Genomic DNA, 22,261 nt, shown 5'->3' with positions numbered 1-22,261 from the left:
TACTTCTTCACCCTATGTGAACATGTGGGGGTCAGAGTGTGCATACTCTGACCTTTAAGAGAATCATTCTGTGTGGTATTATGCATTTGATATTAGAGTTATCAGTTATTTATTTTACTCTACACTGCTGTCTTAGTGACAGTTTATGGTAGAGGAGAATAAATACAAGATACATTAAAAGTGATACCAAAAATGGATTGTAGATACGCCATTAGTGGATTTTATGTGTTATGTAAATGCAGTGTGCAAACTGTACTCAAGACATGTCAGACTGACAATGATCAGTTCACAGATATATCTTATGTACAAAGACTTTTGTAACACATCTGATTTTTTGTAGACAACTCACTTGTATTTTTTTACTAAAAGCTTGTCACATTTTGTGCAGATACACATAATGCATTCAGAATAATAGTCAACATTCCTTTTCCACGAAAAAGTTGGTCTAATTGAGCTATAATTTTTAAGTTAATTTTATGAAAGTAGTGTATTTGCAACTGCACATATGTTATCAAATAAATGTAATACTAAAAATTCTGTTAGTGGTTTGAACTACTTAGTTTTGAATTGTACTAGTTGTGATATAATGTCAAGGCTGGTACCTTTAATAAAATAAGTAAAGTGTAAATTGTTTTTGTTAATTATTTAAAGTCTTAAAGTATATCACATAGCTTATGTATATTATAAGTTATGCATTACTGCACTTAAAATGTTTTAACAGTTTAAGTTCTTATCCAGAATTAGTTTTATTAAACATTGTTTAAATAATTGTGAATTAAAAAGTTATTTTCAACAAAATGAATGATCATTGTAGTAGATACAGAAGGAAAAACCTAAGTCTTTAAAGCTTAATGAATTGTAAAAATACTGAAGTTATGATCTTGTAAAAATAAATTGGTGAGAATGTTTTACTAAAAAAATAATACTGTATGCCAACTAAGCATTTTAACTTTTCTTATGGGTGTGAAGCATTATTATTTTAGCTGCTGTTTTGTGATGAAAGCAGAGCCTTTCTAACAAGTTTTCACTCCTCCTTCAATGCTTTTGGTGTTGTTACCAAAGTTAGAAATGATAATTATGACCAAAGCCATATTAAAGGATGTGATGTCACTAGTTAAGAAAATAAGTTATTATCTTATAAACTTATCCATGAATTCAATGAAGTACATAAACCTGATGATTTTATATAAATTTTTATGATGCTATCATTTATGGACTACAAAATGTTTTGAAATAAACATGAATATATAGAAATTATTGATGTCCCTTAGATGGTAACCAAAACTTCATTATCTATTAAAACAAAAAGTTATTTGTGATATTTTTCTTTGACAACACAATATTCATGGTATAATCTTTCTATTTCAGAGTTATGAAACAATAAGACCACCAGGTAGAGCAGTTGTTCCTGGAATTCCTCCACTGTCCATGTAAGTCAAGTGTGCATAGTATATTAAGTTTGTTGAATAAATTCGTAAGTTGAATTTAAAAAGCAGTGCTTCAGCATAGAGTATGTCTGTGTTGTTTACTGAGTCTCTGATTTGTAAGAGTAAGAATTATCAGTTGTGATCTACCTTTATGTCCTACAAAAGTTTCTTAGTTGGTGTATTTTGGTTGCTTTTACAAGAAATACCTGTAACATCTGTTGTTGCAAATCTTATTTCAGACTCCAGTGTTACACCTTTACTTATCTATGGCTTTGCATGGATTAGAAAAATTAACAAGTGAATATCATTTAAATAAATAACTTAAATAATGAAGTAATATATAAATAATCAGGCTGTTGTGAGGTGCTTTTTTTATTCACCTAGTTTGACAGTTTACCCTGACCATTTGTTTTGGATTTGCTAATGTGATTATAAAATTCACAAAAGAGAAATTTTGTGATCACTACTTTGTATTCTTACAGATGTGTGTGTGTGTGTACATCATTCACTTCCATACTTTGTTTAAACAATACAATAAATTATGAAAAAACAAAAACTGAAGTTCATAAAGTTGATCTGAAACATAACTGGTAGAGCTGTTGAAAATAATTTAGTACTTCTTGTTGTTTCTTACCAGACTTTAACAAGCTGTATTTGTAAGAAATTAAAACATGTGCTCAAAGCTTAAGAATATTTTAGTAGCTTTTCTCTTGTGATTCACAAGATTTCTAGTTAAATAATCATTTTAATTTTGACTTCCTACCTAAAGGCAGGGTCCAGGAGGTAGACAATGGCAACCAAATATGTCTGCTGTAAGTAAATTTTCAAACATTTTATGCATGCATCATAATTTTTAAATTAATTATCTGAAAGAAGTGTATTTTCAATAGCACATTCATAATCAACTGTGTATAATATTAAAATTTTTTTAGTGTTTTGAGCTATTTTGTTTTGGAAAATATTTAAATTGAACATGTTTTTGGAAAAAAAAGATAGTATTTGTTAATTCAGGCATTAATGTCTAAACTGATATTTTAGGTATCCACTAAACACACTATGGAAAGGTGTGTTTTAAAAAATAAGGTGCTGATATACATATATATATTTTTTTAAATACTGAACATGAATTACCTGTGGGGTTGTTATAAGAGTGACACAAAATTCTTTGGTGTGGTTGATGTTGCTGATTGGCTGTCTTCACTGTGGTTAGCAGCTTAAATTTAGGGATAGTGGCTTTATTAGCTTTGCCATAAATACAAATATTTAAATGTTGTTTTTTACTTTTGAGTTTAATTGGTGTAAGATTGAGTCTTTAAAAAATGAAAATGTTTTGAGTCTGTTTAATGTAGCAATAAAGAATACCTTGTTTCCAGTGTCTTTCACTGTTTAAAGTCACAGAGTAATGCTTAACATCAGTGGTGCTTGTATTGTAACTACTTTTTACTGTTTATAGAGAATTTGCACATAAATTTTATACAAATTTGCTCACAGCGGATTCATATTTTTTAGATCAGTTACTCCTCTCTATCACCTGGAAGCCATTATGTAAGTATTTGTCACTGTTATAAAAATCAGTTGTTTCATATCTTTACATGTTTCTAAATAATACAGTGCTTACTTTATAATTTTCAGTTTTTTCAAACAAAAGAAATATTTTCCTCTCTCTAATTCCAATGTTAAAGCCATGAATTATGCAAACTAGTACAAATGTTACCTGACGTAAGCATACCCTTGTTAAAAAATATTTACTCTGAATTTCAAACATATGAAGTAGAATTCATCCTTCCAGGAATGTTTCAGTGAGGCAGCAACTTTGACACAGTTTAAACCCAAACATGCAACATTCATGCCCTGTAAAGCAAATCTTTATATAAGGAAAGGTTGTGAACAGCTGTAGCATAGTTGAGCAACAAGCATATAAACTTGATTCCCTATAATGCACATCTTTATATCAGAAAATTCTGTGTGCAGTAACTGTGACACAGTTGAGACTTGCATATACCAACTTTGGTTCTTTATGAAGCATGTCTTTATATGAAGAAAGGTTGTGAGCAAAAACTGTTATACAGTTGAGACTCATATATACGAACTTTGATTCACTAACAAACACATCTTTATGCAAGGAAAGGTTGCATCTTTGAGAATATTATCTACTTAAATGTTTCTTACACTGTACATTAGGTTGTTTTTTAATGCTGTTGTGTTTTAATATTTATTCTAGATAGTCTTAAACACTTCAGTCATTCATTTTCAGCAGAAATTGATTTTTGATATGCTGTGTTTGTATATTACAAAAGTTTTGATTTGGGGTCTCACAGTACAAAAAGGTTTCTAAATTGGGGAAGAGCAGCAGTTTTTTGAATTTTCTAACATTACAAATTAGCTCAGCATGTGAAAGTTGAAATAATAACTTTTAAGTTTTAGGAAACAGTATTATATCATTTTAAATCAAAGGATTAACTTTATGTCCTCTGGGCCTTCAGTAGTGAGGAGTCATGATATCACTGTATGTCATTAATTTTGGTTGAATTCTCCAATATGTAAATCTTACAGAATTTACAGTTATACTGTTTTACATATTTTTAAATGAAATTTAACCAACTGTAACAGTTGTTTGTAAAAAAAAAAACAATCTGATAACAAAATTCGAAAATATGCAAACAGTATAGTACAGTTGTTTGATATAGTTGATTTGTATATTTGACTTATTTAATATCGTACATAAGAATATTTTATGCATGTCACTTACTGAATGGTTTTTAACTGTTCTTAGATAGGCAGTTAACTTGAAGTAAAAGTAGTTTAAATATTTTATACTCTCTTACAAAATAATTGTTAGGCTCAGTAATGAAGATCTCTGAATCATTGATAAATAACATGATATTACATTTAATGTTAGTCATATTTGAGCTAAAGAATGTATAGGCACAACAGTTAGACACATTAGATAGTAAATTAACATGTTTTATAACTTTCAAGCAGATTATTTGCCCTCCTATTCTGAATAGAACTAAACTTTAACTTTCTTCACTGACTTTAGCTCACTATTAAAATTTAGTGAATTCATCTATAGAGAATAATTTTTCTTAAGTAAAACTTAGGATCAATCTAATCATGTAAACCAATGAAATAAGACTATATCAAAGAACGATACTATTGCTAATAAATATTTAACTTGTAATGCCAAAAATAGACAATGGAGGTTTACAATAAATATTAACTGGAAATTTCACTAATTCATATGTGCATGCACTTGCTTATGAGTTTAGAGCTATTTTTTTATTATTTTTAAAGATACTATGATTACATTTGTTCTCCATCAAACAGGGCCCTCCAATCTCAGTAGTAGGTCCTCAGAGGTCAGGTACACCTATTATGCCCAGCCCTCAAGGTAGGCTTCATCTTAACTTATTCCTCAAATGGATTATAGGTATTATTTACAATAGGTTTATAATAAATTTTCTGTGGGTTAAGCTTTGTAGTAATTACATTGTTTGTCATATATAACTTAATGCATGTGACATTAGTAATGAATTGGTGGTAGTGCTAAGCTCCCCAAATATGCTTTTTTTAATTATTTTGCTGTATTTAATTAACAGTTGTATAATTTCTAATACATAAAAAATGTCTTGTTTTGATAAACTTACACAGTTTTGACTTTATATTCACAACAGATTACTGTTTGTTTTATTCATATTTTAATGGTATTCAGTGTGGTGTAATTTAGTAACAGGTGCATTTTTTGGTATTGTTGGTAATTTGTTATTTAAGGTTCTTTTAGTAGCTTGTTAAGAGAACAATGTTAAAAGTGGGTTTAAAACAACACTTAAGATTGATCTCTCTAATTAAGTTGGAGATATAATTGTTACTGAGTAAAACTGTTGTAGCACTGAGTATCAAGTTAGAATCTGGTCAGATGTTCATATTCATACGTCATAACAGTAGAAGTAAATGTTAAAATTGTGTATAATATATTCAAGGTGTGGTAATTGATTATCAAATGCTGCTACGTTTTGTTGGTTGACTATCTACTTTTAGGTAAAAAATATCAAATACTTAGCGCAGTGTTCATTTATTTTAGGATCATCAGGCCCTTTCTCTCCTGAAAACACAAGAATTAATCCTTCCAACTTGCGGCCAGGTGAAGACAGCATCATTTTTTACTACCTGATCTTCATCATTCTTTAAAACTAAATCTTTCAGAACTTGCTATTGACTCAGAAGTCATTCGTTAAGTTCACATTAAGCTTCTATACTATTTACTCTCTCATTTTCTCAATGAATTTTAATGTGGTACAAAGTATGATTGGTATCAATTAACTATTTATTAATACATGGTGTAATTTTTATCTAATTAACCACAATTTTTTGGAAAACTTTTATTATATTAACCTTGATCATCATTGTTGGGGTATTTCTATAATAATCATAATAAAAATGAACTTACATTGCAACTTTAAGGTAAAGAGAACTCCCCAATGGCATCAAAGTCTGCATACTTATAATACTAGAAACTAAATTTTGATACCTGTAGTGGACACCACAGAGATGGCCTATTGTGTAACTTTATACATAATTACAAACAAACAAAGAGAAGTAAGTTTTAGTGGAGTCTTAAATCTCTGGTCCTTAAATATTTGATTATAAATACTTATTTCTTATGAGATTTGGTTTTTAGAATATAGAAATAGTGTATGTTTAACAGTGTAGAATATTTCATAATGAAATATTTTAAAGTACTGAGATCAAAGGAGCATTTCCATGTGATGTAATATCTATCACTGCAATTTAAAATAGCTGTAGTATTATTTATGTATCATTTTAATGAGTAGTATAAGTTTTATTTTCAGCTGATTACAATGCATCATATACTCGGTGACCTTCCACTTGAGGTTAAAAAAGGGGGAAGAAATGAAAGACATTTTTTAAATAATTAAGTGAGGTTAATGAATGAATCTGAAAATAGTCAGTCAAGAGTGCTGTATAAAACTTCATTATGGTCTTCTCTGTTTTTTGGTGTGTTTTTTTTTGTTATTCTTAATTGTTTGTTTGGGCTGGATATGGCTTAGTAACTGACTTGCTTAGACTGTGAATTCATGGGTCATGGCCTGTTGCTGAAAAAATGCACTTTTTCTGCACTTTGAAGCTGTAAGTGTGCAATAATAATGACAATTAAATACCAATGCTCAATTAGAGAAGCCCAAATATTGGTTGTAGGTGCTGTTTACTGGCTGCCTTCCCTATAGTCTATCAGTTTAAAAACAGGAATAGCCATGAGATAAATATCCCTTTGTGAAAACAGTCTATATGTATGTATGAAAATACTACTAACTGCTGGTGCACGATTTATTATTTATATTTAGCATTTGTTGTTAAAAATATGTCTTTTGCTTTATCTCATCATGACAGATTTTTTTTATCATAAAAAGGAAATTATAATAATGTTTAATTTTTAACTTTGACAGATCAATTAGAATAATGATTCTCAGACTGGGATCCATGCCATGGCCTAAGGGGAGCTTCAGCATCTATAGAAATATTTTATTTAAACCTGATGCTGAACAGAATAATATTTTCAATAAGAATTTTATTTATTGCAATATGTAAGACCACAAAACATTGTTTAAACTTGAGATTTTACAAACAACAACAAAAACGTTTAATGAAAATATGGTGCCTCAGAGTGGTTGTTATTGAAATTTCTAATAAATTATCTGTTAGAGGTTCTAAGGTCTTGGAGGGACTTAAATTAAAATGATAAATTAATCTAAAATAAGATACAAAAATATTTACAAGTATTTATCAAACCATACTGTTGTGTATTACCATTATTTTTTATATTTTATGGATTATTTTACAATATAGATTTTTACAAGTTGTGTTTTTTAATGTAATTATTGTTACAAGGCAGTTAGACATTATTTCATAGTGTTCAAGAATAAGACATCTCTTGTAACTAATAAGCTATTTAAATAAGTTTATTTGTGGGAGATTGAAGTTACTATGAAATAAATACAAAAGTTATAGAATTCTAAATAAAGAATTCAGTTTATAGACTTTTATTTGTTTTTTGTGTTTACATAGTCATAATAAGAATAGGCTATTAATAGGTAGCACTTTTATCATTTGTGCATTATAAGATTCACAAACCATTTTGATGATAAAATTATTTGTTATTGAAGTTTGATGTTTATTTTTCAAACCTGAAAGAATAAGTCAAAGTCCACTACTTAACAGCATATTAGTATGTGATTATTTAAATGTGTTTGTATCATGTGAGGAAGAGGAAAAGCTAGTGACTTGTCTTAAAAAACTTACTGTTCAACAGATGTGACCACAAAGATATTTTCAAGAAATATCTTTACAATTATTTGTCCTCATGCAAACAAGGAGACATGCAAAACTTCTCAAAATTGTGAAATAATTATGTAAGAAGTGTGAGATTTTATTGTTAGTATAATAAATTATAAAATAGTTGTCTTTATTTAGTGTAATCGTATTTAGAGATTATAGGTTTAAGGTCATCCTTTCTTCACAAGCTATAAAGTTGCAGAACATGAACATTTTTTAATGTGTGAGAGCTCTTCAGCTTGTGAGACAGGTTTGTTTTGTTTTTTTCCTGAACTACTTTTAAACTTCATACACAGTGCAAAAAAAATCGCTCTTCTAAACTCTTGCTCTTTATTCAGTCATTGCATGCATTCTTTTTGTAGATTCTTCTAGTTCTGGTGGCGAGAGTATGTATGCCATAATGAAGACAGTGCCTGCTGGAGGACCAATGTCAGGAGTAAGAATTTTATTGTTCTACATTTGATATCATTCTTGGTTACTTGAAAGATATTATTAGTGATTTCATTGGAAGGCTGAGATAAATATGACTTCTTTTTTACCAATTAATTGGTGATAAACCTTGAATTTTGTAAGTGAATTGAATTGCTAAAAGTGGACTTCACAACATGCCCACATTTTACAAAAATTCACACTTGTATAAAATTTGTATGAGAATTTTGAACTAAAAGTTTGTTTTTGTGCCAAGTGTGAGAAAATGTAATAACAAATCCCAATCTCAACCACCCTTTTTAATGAAATATTGACAAAAGCTCATTGTGTTGTCAGGTGGGAGGTGACTCAAAACAACAGTGTGGTATAAACACAAAAGGTTCTAGCTGTATTTTAGCACAGTAGTCCACCTACCATTACCTGCAAGCATAAACATTTGAGGGATAATTTGAGTATGAAATGCAGTGAATGTTGGTGTGTTTTTCATTGAGAAAAAGCTAGCAATAAAAAGAGAATCTTTTCAAGAAGGAAAGGAACAATTGAAATTTCAAGCTAAGCACAAAGTTTCTTATACAGAAATAATCCTATTGCTACTTTTTACTTTGCCAGAATCCCCAATGCTAGTTTTGACGATGGTCATGGTGATAGGCAACAGACAAGGTATCTTATACCTCTAGTCAATGATTCTGTGTGACCTATTAACATAGAGTGAGCTTTTGGTCAGAGGTACAGTACTTTATGAAATGGAAAGTAATATGTAAGGCATTTCCATTAGATATTTTCTCCCCAGATTGACAATACTTGACAAAATCTGATGTATACCAAGGTACTTCCTCCAGATGTTTTTCCAGACTAACCACACTTGACTATCTTAATATAAATCCAAGGCAATTTCTGTGAATGTTTTGTGCTCAGGCAGACCACAGTTGTTCTGTTTATATGCATGTGTGGACTTTTAGTCTAGCCACTTATTCTTGTATCTTATTCCAGGTATCTTCAAATCTAACTATGATTGTGTCATGTGATCGCGTTTGTTACATATGTGGACATCTTATGTAGTATCTCTTGTATATAGGTAGAATCTGTCTTACATTCTGACCTATGTGTCTGTCTTTGTTACTGAGCAAAGAGCCTACCTGCACCCCCATAAATGTTTCTCCTTTTATAATTGTGGCACATCTGTTCTTTCACAGTGGTTGTTCTCTACTTGTTTGATTACTTTTGCAATTTCACTGGCTCTTCCACCTTTGCAGGGTGGGATTCCAGCTCTGGGTGAGAAGGAATTGTACCATTTTATAAATTAACATTTTCTAACATTAAAAATGTATTTCTGATAGGTACTTACCTTTGTTCACCCACTTCTAATCCTTCCTCCCCACTGATTTGTTGGTGTTTCTGGTTTATATCTGTCAATTCTTGAAAGTAAGGATTGTGCTGCAATGACCTTGCTGTTATAGGTGGCACAGTATGATTGGTGGAAGGTAGTCATATTATTAGTACATGTTGCAATGGCATGAAAATCAGGGGTGTATAAAAGGCTGGTGTGCTATTAAAAAGATGTTAGCAATATTAAAGGGCAAATCAAGGTCAAGATAGTTTTGGGTGAGAGAGGTAAGTACGTAATGGAAATACCTTTTCAGTGTTACAAATTATCAACTTCTGATTGTGAAACAAGGATAAGATGATGATCCAAACTTTCAGACCATTACGCTTATTGTGAATATTATGTTAAGCCACTGACTTTTCAGGTGGGTTATGCATGAATGATCAGAACATAGAAAAAATGTATGAAAAAAGTACACTGTAAGCAATCATAACAACATAATCCAAATGTTTGGAATTTAGCCAGTAAGTCATCTGAAACCACTATGTGGAAATGTTGTTTATGAAATACTCTGAAAAGTATGGCATATCAAATGAGCAAGAAATTGGGCTACTCTTCAACTTGCAGAAGAGAAGCACAGGTACAAGAATAATAGCTTCTGGAAAGAAAGCCAAAGAGGCATGTATTTCAAGTACAAAAGTATCATTATTGCTATCCTAAAAGAAAATACAAGTGTGGTAATCAAAGCAAGGAATTGAACTTGTCAAGTCATGCTCAATGATAACAGTGTTAATGGCTTCCCAACTTATGCTCAAGCAAATAACTAAGAACACTGCATAATAACATTTTTCAGGGCTTTGGGCATGACATTTTCAACATTATTGCCTTCATGGATCTAACATTCCATCCTTGTGATGTTCAAAAGGTTGGTATATAACAGCAAGGTACACAGTTTCATTATTTGTGCATCCTATTAGAGTATCTTATATGCAGGAGTCTTGAAAACACAAGAAGCTAGTCTTATAATGTTTTAGTAGTAATTATACCTCTTATTACATAACAAAAGTGGTGAACTTTTGGGAGTAAAAAATATTTAATTTGTGAAAGCTTGGTTGGAAGGAAAATATTTTGTTACAGATGAAACTGAAAGTAGTTTCAAAATAGTGTGATTCTGGTCTAAGAGATCTCAAACTTAATCCAATTGGGCTAGTAAAATAATTAAGCCATTTTTCTTTTGAATTAGACTTATACTTGTTAAATATCAAAATTGGATTTCTAATTTCAAAATTAAATGTAAAAATTTATGTCATTGATATATTTACTGTTAAAAAGGTTTGCAGTCAAAATAAATTGATATATGCAAATGGGGGTTATTAATTTAAATTTAAAACCATGTCCCAGAATGCACAGTTTTGCTATTCAGTGATTTTCTCTTTTTATGTGTATGTAAATTCTTTAAGAATTTTTTTTTTTTACTAACTCAAATAGTTCCCACTTGGACCAGGACCAGATGGTCACATTGGGCCAATGGGACCAGACATGGGGACATCTGTTCTGAATGGAATGTCCTCAGCAGGTACAATCGTCTATGTTTCGAAGTCATGCATGTCTTCCCATTCCAATTGTAAATGAATATATTTCATTTACTATAAAAATGAAAATTACTTCAATGTTTTATATTACTTGTGTGCACAGTCAATAGATTTTTAGTTTCTTCTATATAATTGGATCTAGACTTACAGGATTTTGTTATTAAAACATCAATAAAAGTTAGGATTTTGAAACTTTTATGTGAAATATAAGAAAGACAGAAAAAGAAAAGGAAAAATACTTACATTTTTATATTTATTTCTACATACTTAGTTTTTATTACAATATTTTCATTTGTATTTTCCTGACATACATTTTGTAGGTTTTATTAATTAAAAGCTTGAGCAGTATATATGAAACTGTGGGTGATATATTTATCAGTATACACATATATTTACAGTTAAAAAATGAGAATATTAATATTTGTTTTCTTTTAATGAGGCCAGATGGTTAAGGCATTTCACTCTTAATCTGAAGTTCAAATCCCTGTCACACAAACATGCCTGCCCTTTTAGCTGTGGGGGAATTATAATGTGACAGTCAATTCAACTGTTCATTGGTAAAAGATAAGCCCAAGAGTTGGCAGTGGGTGGTGATGACTAGCTAACTTCCCTCTATCTAGTCTTACACTGCTAAATTAGGGACGGCTAGTGCAGATAGCCCTCATGTAGCTTTGCACAAAATTCAAAACAAACCAAACCAATCTTTTAATGAATCGTGTGTACGATTTCATCTAATGTTTTATTTGTAATATTTATCACATAACCATTAACCTGTTATCTCATATGGCACAAGATTTCATAAACATTCATACTTATGTTAAATTTCAACATTTTTTTATTTTACTTATTATGAAAATAACTTTACTAGTACCTTAATGAACTGACACAAATATTTAATACAGGTTTCATTAGTTGATTTTATGTGTAGTATTTTATTCTGTCTGGCATTTTTCTTAATACTTTCATCCTTTTGTAGGTGAAGGTTTAGATGGTATGAAGAACTCGCCCATCAATGGTCCTAGTACACCTAGAGAAGACGTGCCTCCTATGGGAGAATATGGTATTTCAGGTTATGGACAAGAAAATGTAAGTAGCTCATTACAGTTGAGTACTCACTTTAGAAACTCAAGCTAACTTGTACTACTTCAGTTCTATCTTGTGTTGTGTGTGAAGCCATGCATGTTGTTTGATGTGTTCAAACTGCAAAAAGTGTTGTATATTTACTTTCTCCCTCTCTCTCTCTCTGTCTCTTCAAAAATGTAGTAAGTCATTTATTTCTGTATTATTGGTCTACAGATGTCAGGGAATACATCAGGAATTGACATGCAATGCCATTTACAGGCTTGTAGCAGTCATCAAGTTCACCCATGTGAAATTTAAATGCTGGATGAGCTTCGGGTATGTATTTATAGCATTGTCATTGTGCTGCTCTCTTAACTCTACTGAATGTTCACTCTCCGTATTAGTTATATAGTGACCCGAAACTGTAGCTGACCTCACACTTTTCTTTTTTATATGTTTGTTTTAATTCCACAATACTTTCCCTTCATTGTTTATTTATTATTATATGCTTAGAAATGTCTCAGAATGTACTGACTTAAAAGATCTAATTTTTGTAATCGTTGACAGGTTTCCCTATCTGTTTAAGTTTTAGAAGCTTGTTTATAGTTCTTCTTCTCTGTTCAATATTCTTTAAAAAAAATAAAAAATAAAAAAAAGGCTTAGGAGTGCACATATGCTTAAAGAATGTTACAATTGCACCACCATCAAAAGAATTAGCTGTTCTCATTTTAAGCCTTTTTGTAACAAAATAGGCTTAGTCTTAACCCATTTTAGGCCTATATAGCATAAAGTAGTCTTCACTCTTGTGAAAAGAACCTGGTATTACCAAGTAATGCAGTATAGCATTGCATTAATGAAAATATACCAAACCAATAATCTAGCTGACTTCTAGAAATGCAGTAGCAGAACCTTTTCTTAGAACTGCAATTAAATCTCATGTGTATATAAAATCAAATCATATGCTAACTATATTATACATGTGTCAAGCTACATTTCCTTACAAAACCTACATTGGAGATCACTATCAAAAGATAGGAACATTCTTTAAACTTGTGGTCAATTTCAAACTTTGTGTATTTTGTATACTGGACTGGACTATTTATTTATATTTCAGCTATTACATTTATACATTATAAACATTTGTGTTTACACTAAAAGATTGTAACAAAAGTTGTTTTTTCTATTTATTTACACCCTCTCATCTGCTTTTTTTCAGTTTAACAATTATATCCAAAGCTACATTTTTGCATCTGATTAAAGTAATAATTTTTAACAAATGTTGTATTCACTGCTATAATCTCCCCTGCTTCTTTATGAACTGATTGCAAGTTAACTGTTTAATCCTTTCTTTGTACAAAGGGCTCAGCATAATATATACTTGTTAGTCTATGCACTTGCACACATTAACTATTTGCATTATAACTTTTGAAACAGTATATGTATCTTCACAAGATTTAGTATACTTTTAGCAAAGATTACAAGTATTTTGTACACAAAAAATCAGATTCTTTAATGAATTATTTTTACTAAAGATTCATTTGAGAAAATAGTCTGTTTCTATACTAGTCTGAGTGCAAAATGATTTCATGTTATGATTAAAATCTATTTTTCATCCCAAAAATCTCAAATATTTGCATAATCTATAAAACTTCCTAAATATGTTTCAGATGTTTGTTTTCAGTAAAACTCTATATTTTATTTTTATACTCTAACTATGTGTGGGGTCTGTCACTTGACCTACCTTGTAAGCATCATAAAAAAATAAATATAAATTATGTTTTTTTTTGCACTAGAATGACTACATATTTTTACAAAAAAAATACATGTTTAGTCTAAGTAGCTGAAATCTCATAACAGTATATATGAACACGTATATTTATTATTTTTTTATTATATTGATGCTGAAACGGTGCATGCTCACTCATGTTACATGTCCAGTAATATAAAGTTGACCTTTAGTCTTCCCTGTCTTGACAGTATTGTAGTGGACTAGTATTTTGTAATATACAGGCACATTTATATTATTATACATTATATATATGTATATAGATTATTACTATTTAGAAATAAATAATTAAACTTATTATTCTTAAAATATAGAACAATAACTCAAGAAGTAAAGAAAACAATTATATTTCCTCACTTACAACCTTTGTACTCAGTTCTTGCTGGACATAGGGTGCTAAGCCTTTTAAAATTTTGCATGTGAAGGATATCAAACAAAATTTGTTTTTAGGTTTTATATATACAATTGAATAACCAGAAAATCATAAGTAACTACACTAATACCATAGAATTCCACTATAACTTATTAACTTAGTTAACTAAGGTTTTTTTATATTTTATTTTATAAAATATGAAACTTCGAGCAGACTAAAGACACAGCTTACCTCCATCAAAAGAACATGGAAACCTTTTCAAAGATTAAAATGATGGAGAAAATCACTTTGGGGAGATTCTAAGTTGTAGTATAAAAGGGACCACTTTAAGAAATGAAAAGAGTTGAACAGATCCACCATGTTTGATTAAGTGAATAAGCCTTATCTCAGCAAAATAAAAAGTTATGAGGTTGTTACTTTATATTCTAGATTGTCAATATTAATAATGTAGTTCCTAATTTGTATTAAATCATGGACTTTCTAGTTCTACATCACAAACATCTGATCTTAAACCATGCTGCATTCAACATAACATGTGACTCACTGAAATCTACATTTAGTTCTGTTATTTTAGAATTTACTTTTAAATTAAAGAATTAACTCATGTATAATTTTAAAGTTTGAATTGTAATCTACAGTTTAATTTCAAACTTATTGATATAAATTCATAAAATAGTAGTTCAATAATATTTTGAATGCAAGTCAACAAAAATGAGATGACAGCCTATGAACCTTTACCCATTGTGAAAGGGTTAATATCAAACTTTAAATTTATCATACAGTTTTTTTTATTATATTTGAGCACTTTAGTTTGATTCCACAAGTCCAACACTGTGGATCAATGCGTCCCTAAATGTGTAATTTTAATCATCATTTTCATAATCAATAAATCTTTATGCTTTAGGTTTTTAATATTTTAGCAGGACCAGAATGAATCAGCAGCAATATTAAAACTCAAAGAAACCATGTGGGAAAAAGTTAAAAGATTTGGAAGAAAAAAAACTCCATCAGTACAGCAAGAATATTACTTACAATGAGTAAAAGAATATGAAACAAAAGCAGATGTCCATAAATGATTCTACACTGTCAGAACTTATAATGATTGTCTTCAGTTCAAAAACGTTTTGCCTACTCATCCTTGGATTGTTATTTCATACTAAGTGAGAGCATAGATAAGTTAAAATGTTGAAGATTGGCATCAAAGTTTATTGATGGTTTACGGTTAAATATTGTCTGGTATTGTACAAATTCAGGGTTCAACCAACTACTGTTAAGATGTTTTTGTTTATATTGAAGTTTTTATGGGATCAGACATCTTTATAATACAAACCTATTACTCCTAGAAACATGATTATCTTTACCATAAGCGTGTATTAGAGTTTCATCTCTGTCTCAGTATTTTCTCTCCCTTTTATAACCATTCAATTTTATCATAAACTTTGTGGCCATTATATCAACAGTGTTCTGGACATTGAATTCAAGGAAAGTGTCAACAGACTTTTAAAGCCAAGAAAGAAAGACACAGCTGTTGGCAAGTCAAGAATATTAAAGCTGATCCTTTAGTTTTTCTTTCCATAAGTTGGTTTTCCTCGTTATCTTTGCAACTGTCTTCCTTTTAAAGCGTTCCATTTAAAAAAAATATTAAGGAGAGGATTTTTTGTTTGTGATGAAACATCAGTTGTTAAACCACTACAAGATTTATTAAGGTATTTAAGAAGTTTCATGTTCTGACAGCAAACTGGGTGAAACAAGGTAAAAAGTTGTTATATGGCATAAAACAAAAATATTATTTCTGTCATTACAAAAATATAAAAATAAAAATTTTCTTTAAATATGAGGTTTTTGAACTATTTGCAAATTACACCACCAGCATTGATTATAGTTCAGCCAAGAGATAAATGATGGTTTAAGTTATATGTAACTACTTTTGTATCAGTCATAAGTAAATTTTCCAGAATGCATGTAAGGAATTGCATTAGGAGTTCCAAGTTAAGTCAGCACTGTATCGTTAAGTTATAGATTTTGTTTGAATCAACCAAAATGTTAAATAACAAGCTGTGGATTTTATGTACTACTATTTACTTAGTGTGAAGAGTATAACGGAGAGAAACAAGCTTGTTAGAAACAAATGTTTGCTGATATTAATTTGTTATTAGTACTTGTTGAAGGATGTTAGTCAGATCGAATTTTAATAAAGTAATTTATTGAAATATTTCATTATTTCAGTCTTGAACATTTTCAGGAAACTAAATGTTATGAAGTCAGTGAACATTTACATATTTGATTAGTACACAGCCCTGGAAAAATTAATTAACTAGTAAGAGTTTTTGCTAAGAAAAATTTGTATAGAAATTCTCAACTAATGATGTTTGTTGTGAGTTACCTTTTATGTGAGATTACTAGCTCTAATATATTAATAAGCTCAAATTATTTCTAGACATGTAAAAATATGTCCTCGTAATTTTTTTAATAATACTAAAAATCTGCAATTTAAATGGAAAGATGAAAATCATAATAGTTCAGCTGTTTCGTTTTTGCCCACAAAAAGAAAGATAATAGTAATGTTTAAAAAATTTAATGTATATATACACTCTTCTATTTTGTATATACATGTATTTATTTATCTATAAAACGAGTGTGGGTGAGATGAAATTTATCTTTTCGATATTGCCCTGATTAACGTATGACCTAATATGTATATTATTTGCTGTATTTAAGATATTTGGGATTATTGTTTGTTTATCTTAATTAAAGTTTCTCATCCTTTTCGACAATAAAAGCTGCGATTTTACGTAAAACTTGGTTTTGTTCACAAAACACTATTTATTACAGCTGAATAATAACAAACGCCAAATGCTAAAATAAAAACATTTCTGTTGCTTGAAAGTGATATTATTTTTATTATCTGATAAAATTGTTTCTATGATAAACACAGAGACAGGAAATTGTCAATTTTCACGTATGAATGTAAATTTGTCACGTGAAAACTTGAAAGATTAACTCTGGCTCGACTTGCCAAACGCATGTGTGTATCTCCCTGTTTACCCTAAAGCATTCTGTTAAATTCATGTTTGTTTGTTTTTTTCTTTTGTAACCAGTTTTGTTGGCAGAATTACTCTTACGTTTGTCTGCTAAGGTTTTTTTATAGCTTCAACTTTACAAGTGGTGCGACAGTCTGTAAAGACAACCTTTCGGTATACTGATCCAATAAATTATTAATTTCAGTGATCTGTGTGTTGTTTTCTATTTCTTTTTATATGGTTATTTGTTTAATTTATAGGAAATTTAAGAAATACTATAATTATGTGCGCGTAAGGAAAGACTGGTTTATTGATAGCAAGCAAGAAGGCGGAAACAACACAACAAAACAAGCCTCGAAGTGTCGAATAAAGTAAAAAAACGAAAGCGGTTATAGCAGCTGCACGTTCGTTATGCGTTCAGTCTTGTTTATGTGTCTATAGAAATCTATAGCCAGTGGTTGTCAACATTTTAAACATAACAAAATGTGACCCGATTTTAATGACAATGATTTACTTGTGTAAAAGTACAAATGACGTTTTATGGAAAATGTGTATATAATGGAGAGAAATGATATCATATTTGGATACAGTGCACAGGATTTGCTGTGTTACATGTAAAAATTTCGAGACAAAAAACATTGCAGGCCTCTTATATTACAAATGTCGGATGGAGGTCTTGTTTGTTTTGAATTTTGTGCAAAGCTACAAGAATGGATAGTTTTACTATACTTGCGTAGAAATGTTCACTGATTTCAACTCTTCTCAACTTATGTTTATAGTTTTCATTAATATATTTAACTGTATTACATATGTTTTAAAAAGTTGGATGTTACTAGGTGAATTGAATTACTAAGGTTTATAAGCGAATGGTGTTACTTGAGGAGTTGTGTTAGTAAGGTTAGTGCTGCTAGTAGAGATGGTGTTTTTTGTTTTGAATTTCGCGCAAAGCTACTTAAGGGCTATCTGCCTTAGCCATCCCTAATTGTGCAGTGTAAGACTAGAGGGAAGGCAACTAGTCATCACCACCCACCGCCAACTCTTGGGCTACTTTTTTACCAGCGAATAGTGGGATTGACCGTCACATTATGACGCCCCCATGGCTGAAAGGGCGAGCATGTTTGGTGCGACGGGGATTCGAACCCGCGACCCTCAGATTACGAATCGAACGCCTTAACCCACCCGGCCGTGCCGGGCCATAAGAGAGAGTGTTTCAATAAATGAATAGTACAATATGATGATGAACTCATTCTAGGGGCTGAGCGTTAAAATACATCATCAGTGTATAGATTTAATTATATGCCCAAAAAGGATTACAAGTGAAACTATTCAGTGATGTCGAGAAAACCCACTTGTAGAGAAATATATATGTAAAATCGGCTAGTTTGGGTTGAGAAAATATTTTACATAGAAGAGCGAACAAGTGAAACTATTGTTTTAACAAGACAACTATTATAACATCGTTTTATGTAGTATTTGAACATGGCAAATATTATAACTAGTAAATTACTTTACAGACTTTTACAATTATCTGTTACGAAAGGATTTTATTATATCCAATGTTTCGTTTTTATTTATGATTTAGTACACATTTAATGTACTGCAGTATAGTTTTTGCTTCTATATTTAAGTTGCTTAACATGCTTTTAGAATTTATGTCCTGAAAAGGATGCTTATTTAAATCGCTAAATAATGTACAATGATTTAACATGAATCTTATTATTTCACTTTATAGCTATATCTTTCATACATATTGGAAACTGTAGTGTCTGAACCTTTGAAAAGCTTTACTCGCTGGCAAAGCTCAATATTCATTTTTGAAATTATGGGAGAAGAAGCATGAATAATACTGATGCCATATTTTATTTCACAAACGGGACGTTATACACTAAATTGTCAGGAATTAATCACACTGTAATTTACATATATATTTTTCTCTACAACTGGGTTCTTTCAACAACTTTGACTATAATTTACAGTTCAAATTGTGACTGAATTTAAAAATTAAAATTAGATTTATCAGGTTGTTGCATATGAAATGTCGGAGTTTTAAAGGAAAATCTGAAACAACTACATCTTTTTGTTGTTTAATTTATTTAATCTAAATGAGCTCCTTTGAACTCAATACACTTATGTCAACGAGTTGTAAGTTTATAAATGCCATCTTTAAAGCACTGGACGTTCTTTAATGCAATAAAGTCTTCAGAGGTAATTTCAATTAACCGCTGGTTTAGAAACGTTTTTCCTTTAAAACAAATCTCCAAATGTTTAAAAACTGATCATTTGTAGAGGAAAGATATGTTGGATAGAGTAAAGTTTCATACTAAAGTTCGTTTAGTTTTTGCACAGTAACAGTGATTGTTTCTCCCGAGGTTAAGAATGAATAAGGGATCACACCTGTTGACGGCCATCAAAACATTGACTGTAGGCTTCTTAGGGTGAGGAGCTGGTTTTGGTATATGTTTTGGTTCTTCTTCATGGTCAAGCCACAGTTTAGAACGTCGTAAAAAATCCAATTTTTATTACAGGTGACAATTCTATGGAGAAACGGATCTATTTTGTTGTGAGTGAAGAACAAAACTCATTTTGTTTGGTGGTTTTCAAGCAATGCGTGAGATACCCATTTATCGAGATTTTTCACCTTACCACTTGCTTCAAGATGTCGGGAAACTGTTGAATAGTGAATATTACGTTTGCCGGCAAGTTTTCTTAGAGTTTGGCTGGTATCTGATTCAGTTAAGGCCTTCAGTTCTTCCTCATTTATGAATGTCTGATGGCGGTCCGAGTCTCATTTTCAAGCCTTGTGAAATCAGAACAAAGTCTCTGAAACCAACGATGTGCTGTGTGTTTATTAGCTGTGTCATCATAAACGCGTGATTGATATTACGAGCTACTATCACCGCATTCTGACTAAATGTGAATTCGTGCAAGAAAATTATGTCCTTATCAATATAAATATAGTTTAGTTTCTGAAATAAGAAAAATAAAAGTGAGCTTGAAATGAACCAAATAATATACTATATTATTCTGATAAGTTTACGATAATGTTTCTCTTTCAACCACTAAAAATCAAGTTTCAAACTTGCACATGAAAATCTGACATTTCATATGCAACAGCTTGATACTATATATTATTGTTGAGTAGTTCCTAGCATTAGTGAAATGCTCAACAATTACTTTTTGCATGAGTTGTATAACTGGCTCAGAGCTTTGGTTGTGCTTTTTGACCATCCATGAAATAATTTAAGTTGGGGATTAGCATAAACTTTTCTCCCGTCACTGGGGTATGGTAGAATTTATAGTAGGTATGACCTAGATGTGCGACAGGTTGGAGCTATTTTCTTTTATCAAAATGTCTGGGTTTGGGAAAGATACGTATTGAGAAAAGCATTTATGTACTAAAATTATCTTCCTATTATTTAATTTAAAATGTGCACACTAAACTTAATGTTTCAGAAATATATCAAATATTGCCGAATTTTACTATTTACTAAATATGGCATTTCAAATTTTCAGAAAGCCTGAGGACAAAAGAAACCTGTATATTTATGATAACGTTTGTTTGTTTTTTGAATTTCGTACAAAACTACTCGAGGGCTATCTGTGCTAGCCGTCTCTAATTTAGCAGTGTAAGACTAGAGGGAAGGCAACTAGTCATCACCACCCACCGCCAACTCTTGGGCTACTCTTTTACCAACGAATAGTGAGATTGACCGTCACATTATAACGTCCCCACGGCTGAAAGGGCGAGCATGTTTGGCGCGACGGGGATGCGAACCCGGGACCCTCAGATTACGAGTCACACGCCTTAACGCGCTTAGCCATCCGGGCCTGACATAGATGTAACGATGAAGAAAATGTGGTAATTCGTTAATTTGTGACGACCTTACGATGTGGAATTCCAAGTTTGACTTTGAGATATATTAATACATACTACTTTTTATGGCACTTGGGCCACCCGGGCCCATTTATGGTAACAATTGTGTGATATAAATGTGCTTCTAGAATATTTATACTATGAGTAAATTTGGTTCAAAATTTTGAAAAATGGTAAAAATTACCTGAATTTAATAATTTATTTATATGGCGTAATTCTAGATTAAAACTTCATGCTTAAAAACACCTTTTCTTTGAGTATACCATTTATTGTATAATTATTATAAAACCATGTTTCCCATAGTTTTCAGCTCTTTGCTAATTTTAATTTAAAAAATTTAATAACTTATGTTCATTGAAATAATCTACCTCCCCCCCACGAGGAGGTTATTGCGTATTGACTTCCTCCCAGCTACTCTAGCATAAACATCAGTTTTTTCTTTACTTTATCTGGAACTCTTGTTTTTTGGAACTAAAGAATGCCATAACAATACACAATTTGGATTGAGACTTTATGAAGCCATCTCGAACTTCATTGCAGGAGACAACTTCCAATGCTTATGTTACAAGTCGCTCTACCCATTCGACTACACTAGTTTCAAGATATTTTTTTTGAGTTACACAATAGTTTCGTGTGAGAAGTCCATCGTGAGCGGTGGTTCCAACCTATTCTCATTCCAATCAATCAACTTGTAGTAGTTTGTGGCATTGAAGTTTATCCTTGGCACTCTGAAATGTCTCATTCCGGTCAATGATAATCGACGAGTTCGAATCCCCTTCACACTAAACATGCTCACCTTTCAACAGTGGGGGTGTTATAATGTGGCGGTCAATCCCACTATTCGTTGGTCAAAGAGTAGCCATAAGAATATGAGGTGGGTGGTGATGACTAGCTGCCTTCCCTCTAGTCTTACACTGTTAAAGTAGGGAAAGCTAGTGCAGATAGTCCTCGAGTAGCTTTGCGGGAAATTCAAAACCAACAAACTTACCCCTTATTTTTCAATTAATTTTTTCTTCTTCTTTA

General features: G+C 30.9%; 1 protein-coding gene across 16 annotated transcripts in view; it reads left to right on the top strand.

Annotated features, from left to right (window-relative positions):
• The window catches only part of LOC143249305 (single-stranded DNA-binding protein 3-like), a 68,644-nt gene extending 51,072 nt beyond the window's left edge, over positions 1–17,572 (top strand). For 6 of the 16 annotated variants that reach the window (XM_076498906.1, XM_076498910.1, XM_076498912.1 and 3 more), the window contains 9 exons: positions 1,369–1,430; positions 2,197–2,239; positions 2,937–2,972; positions 4,755–4,818; positions 5,509–5,568; positions 8,141–8,214; positions 11,020–11,155; positions 12,100–12,209; positions 15,265–17,572. In XM_076498906.1, coding sequence (XP_076355021.1) covers positions 1,369–1,430; positions 2,197–2,239; positions 2,937–2,972; positions 4,755–4,818; positions 5,509–5,568; positions 8,141–8,214; positions 11,020–11,155; positions 12,100–12,209; positions 15,265–15,381 — 702 coding nt within the window. In that variant the 3' untranslated portion in view covers positions 15,382–17,572. Of the gene's footprint in view, positions 1–1,368; positions 1,431–2,196; positions 2,240–2,936; positions 2,973–4,754; positions 4,819–5,508; positions 5,569–8,140; positions 8,215–11,019; positions 11,156–12,099; positions 12,210–12,419; positions 12,522–15,248 lie in introns of all 16 variants that reach the window. The other 10 variants (XM_076498915.1, XM_076498919.1, XM_076498922.1 and 7 more) reach the window with 6 other exon arrangements.
• Positions 17,573–22,261: the final 4,689 nt, after the last annotated feature.

Source organism: Tachypleus tridentatus, chromosome 4 (assembly GCF_004210375.1).
Source record: "Tachypleus tridentatus isolate NWPU-2018 chromosome 4, ASM421037v1, whole genome shotgun sequence".
Taxonomy (NCBI): Eukaryota; Metazoa; Arthropoda; class Merostomata; order Xiphosura; family Limulidae; genus Tachypleus; species Tachypleus tridentatus.
This window is presented reverse-complemented; position numbering and strand designations above follow the sequence as displayed.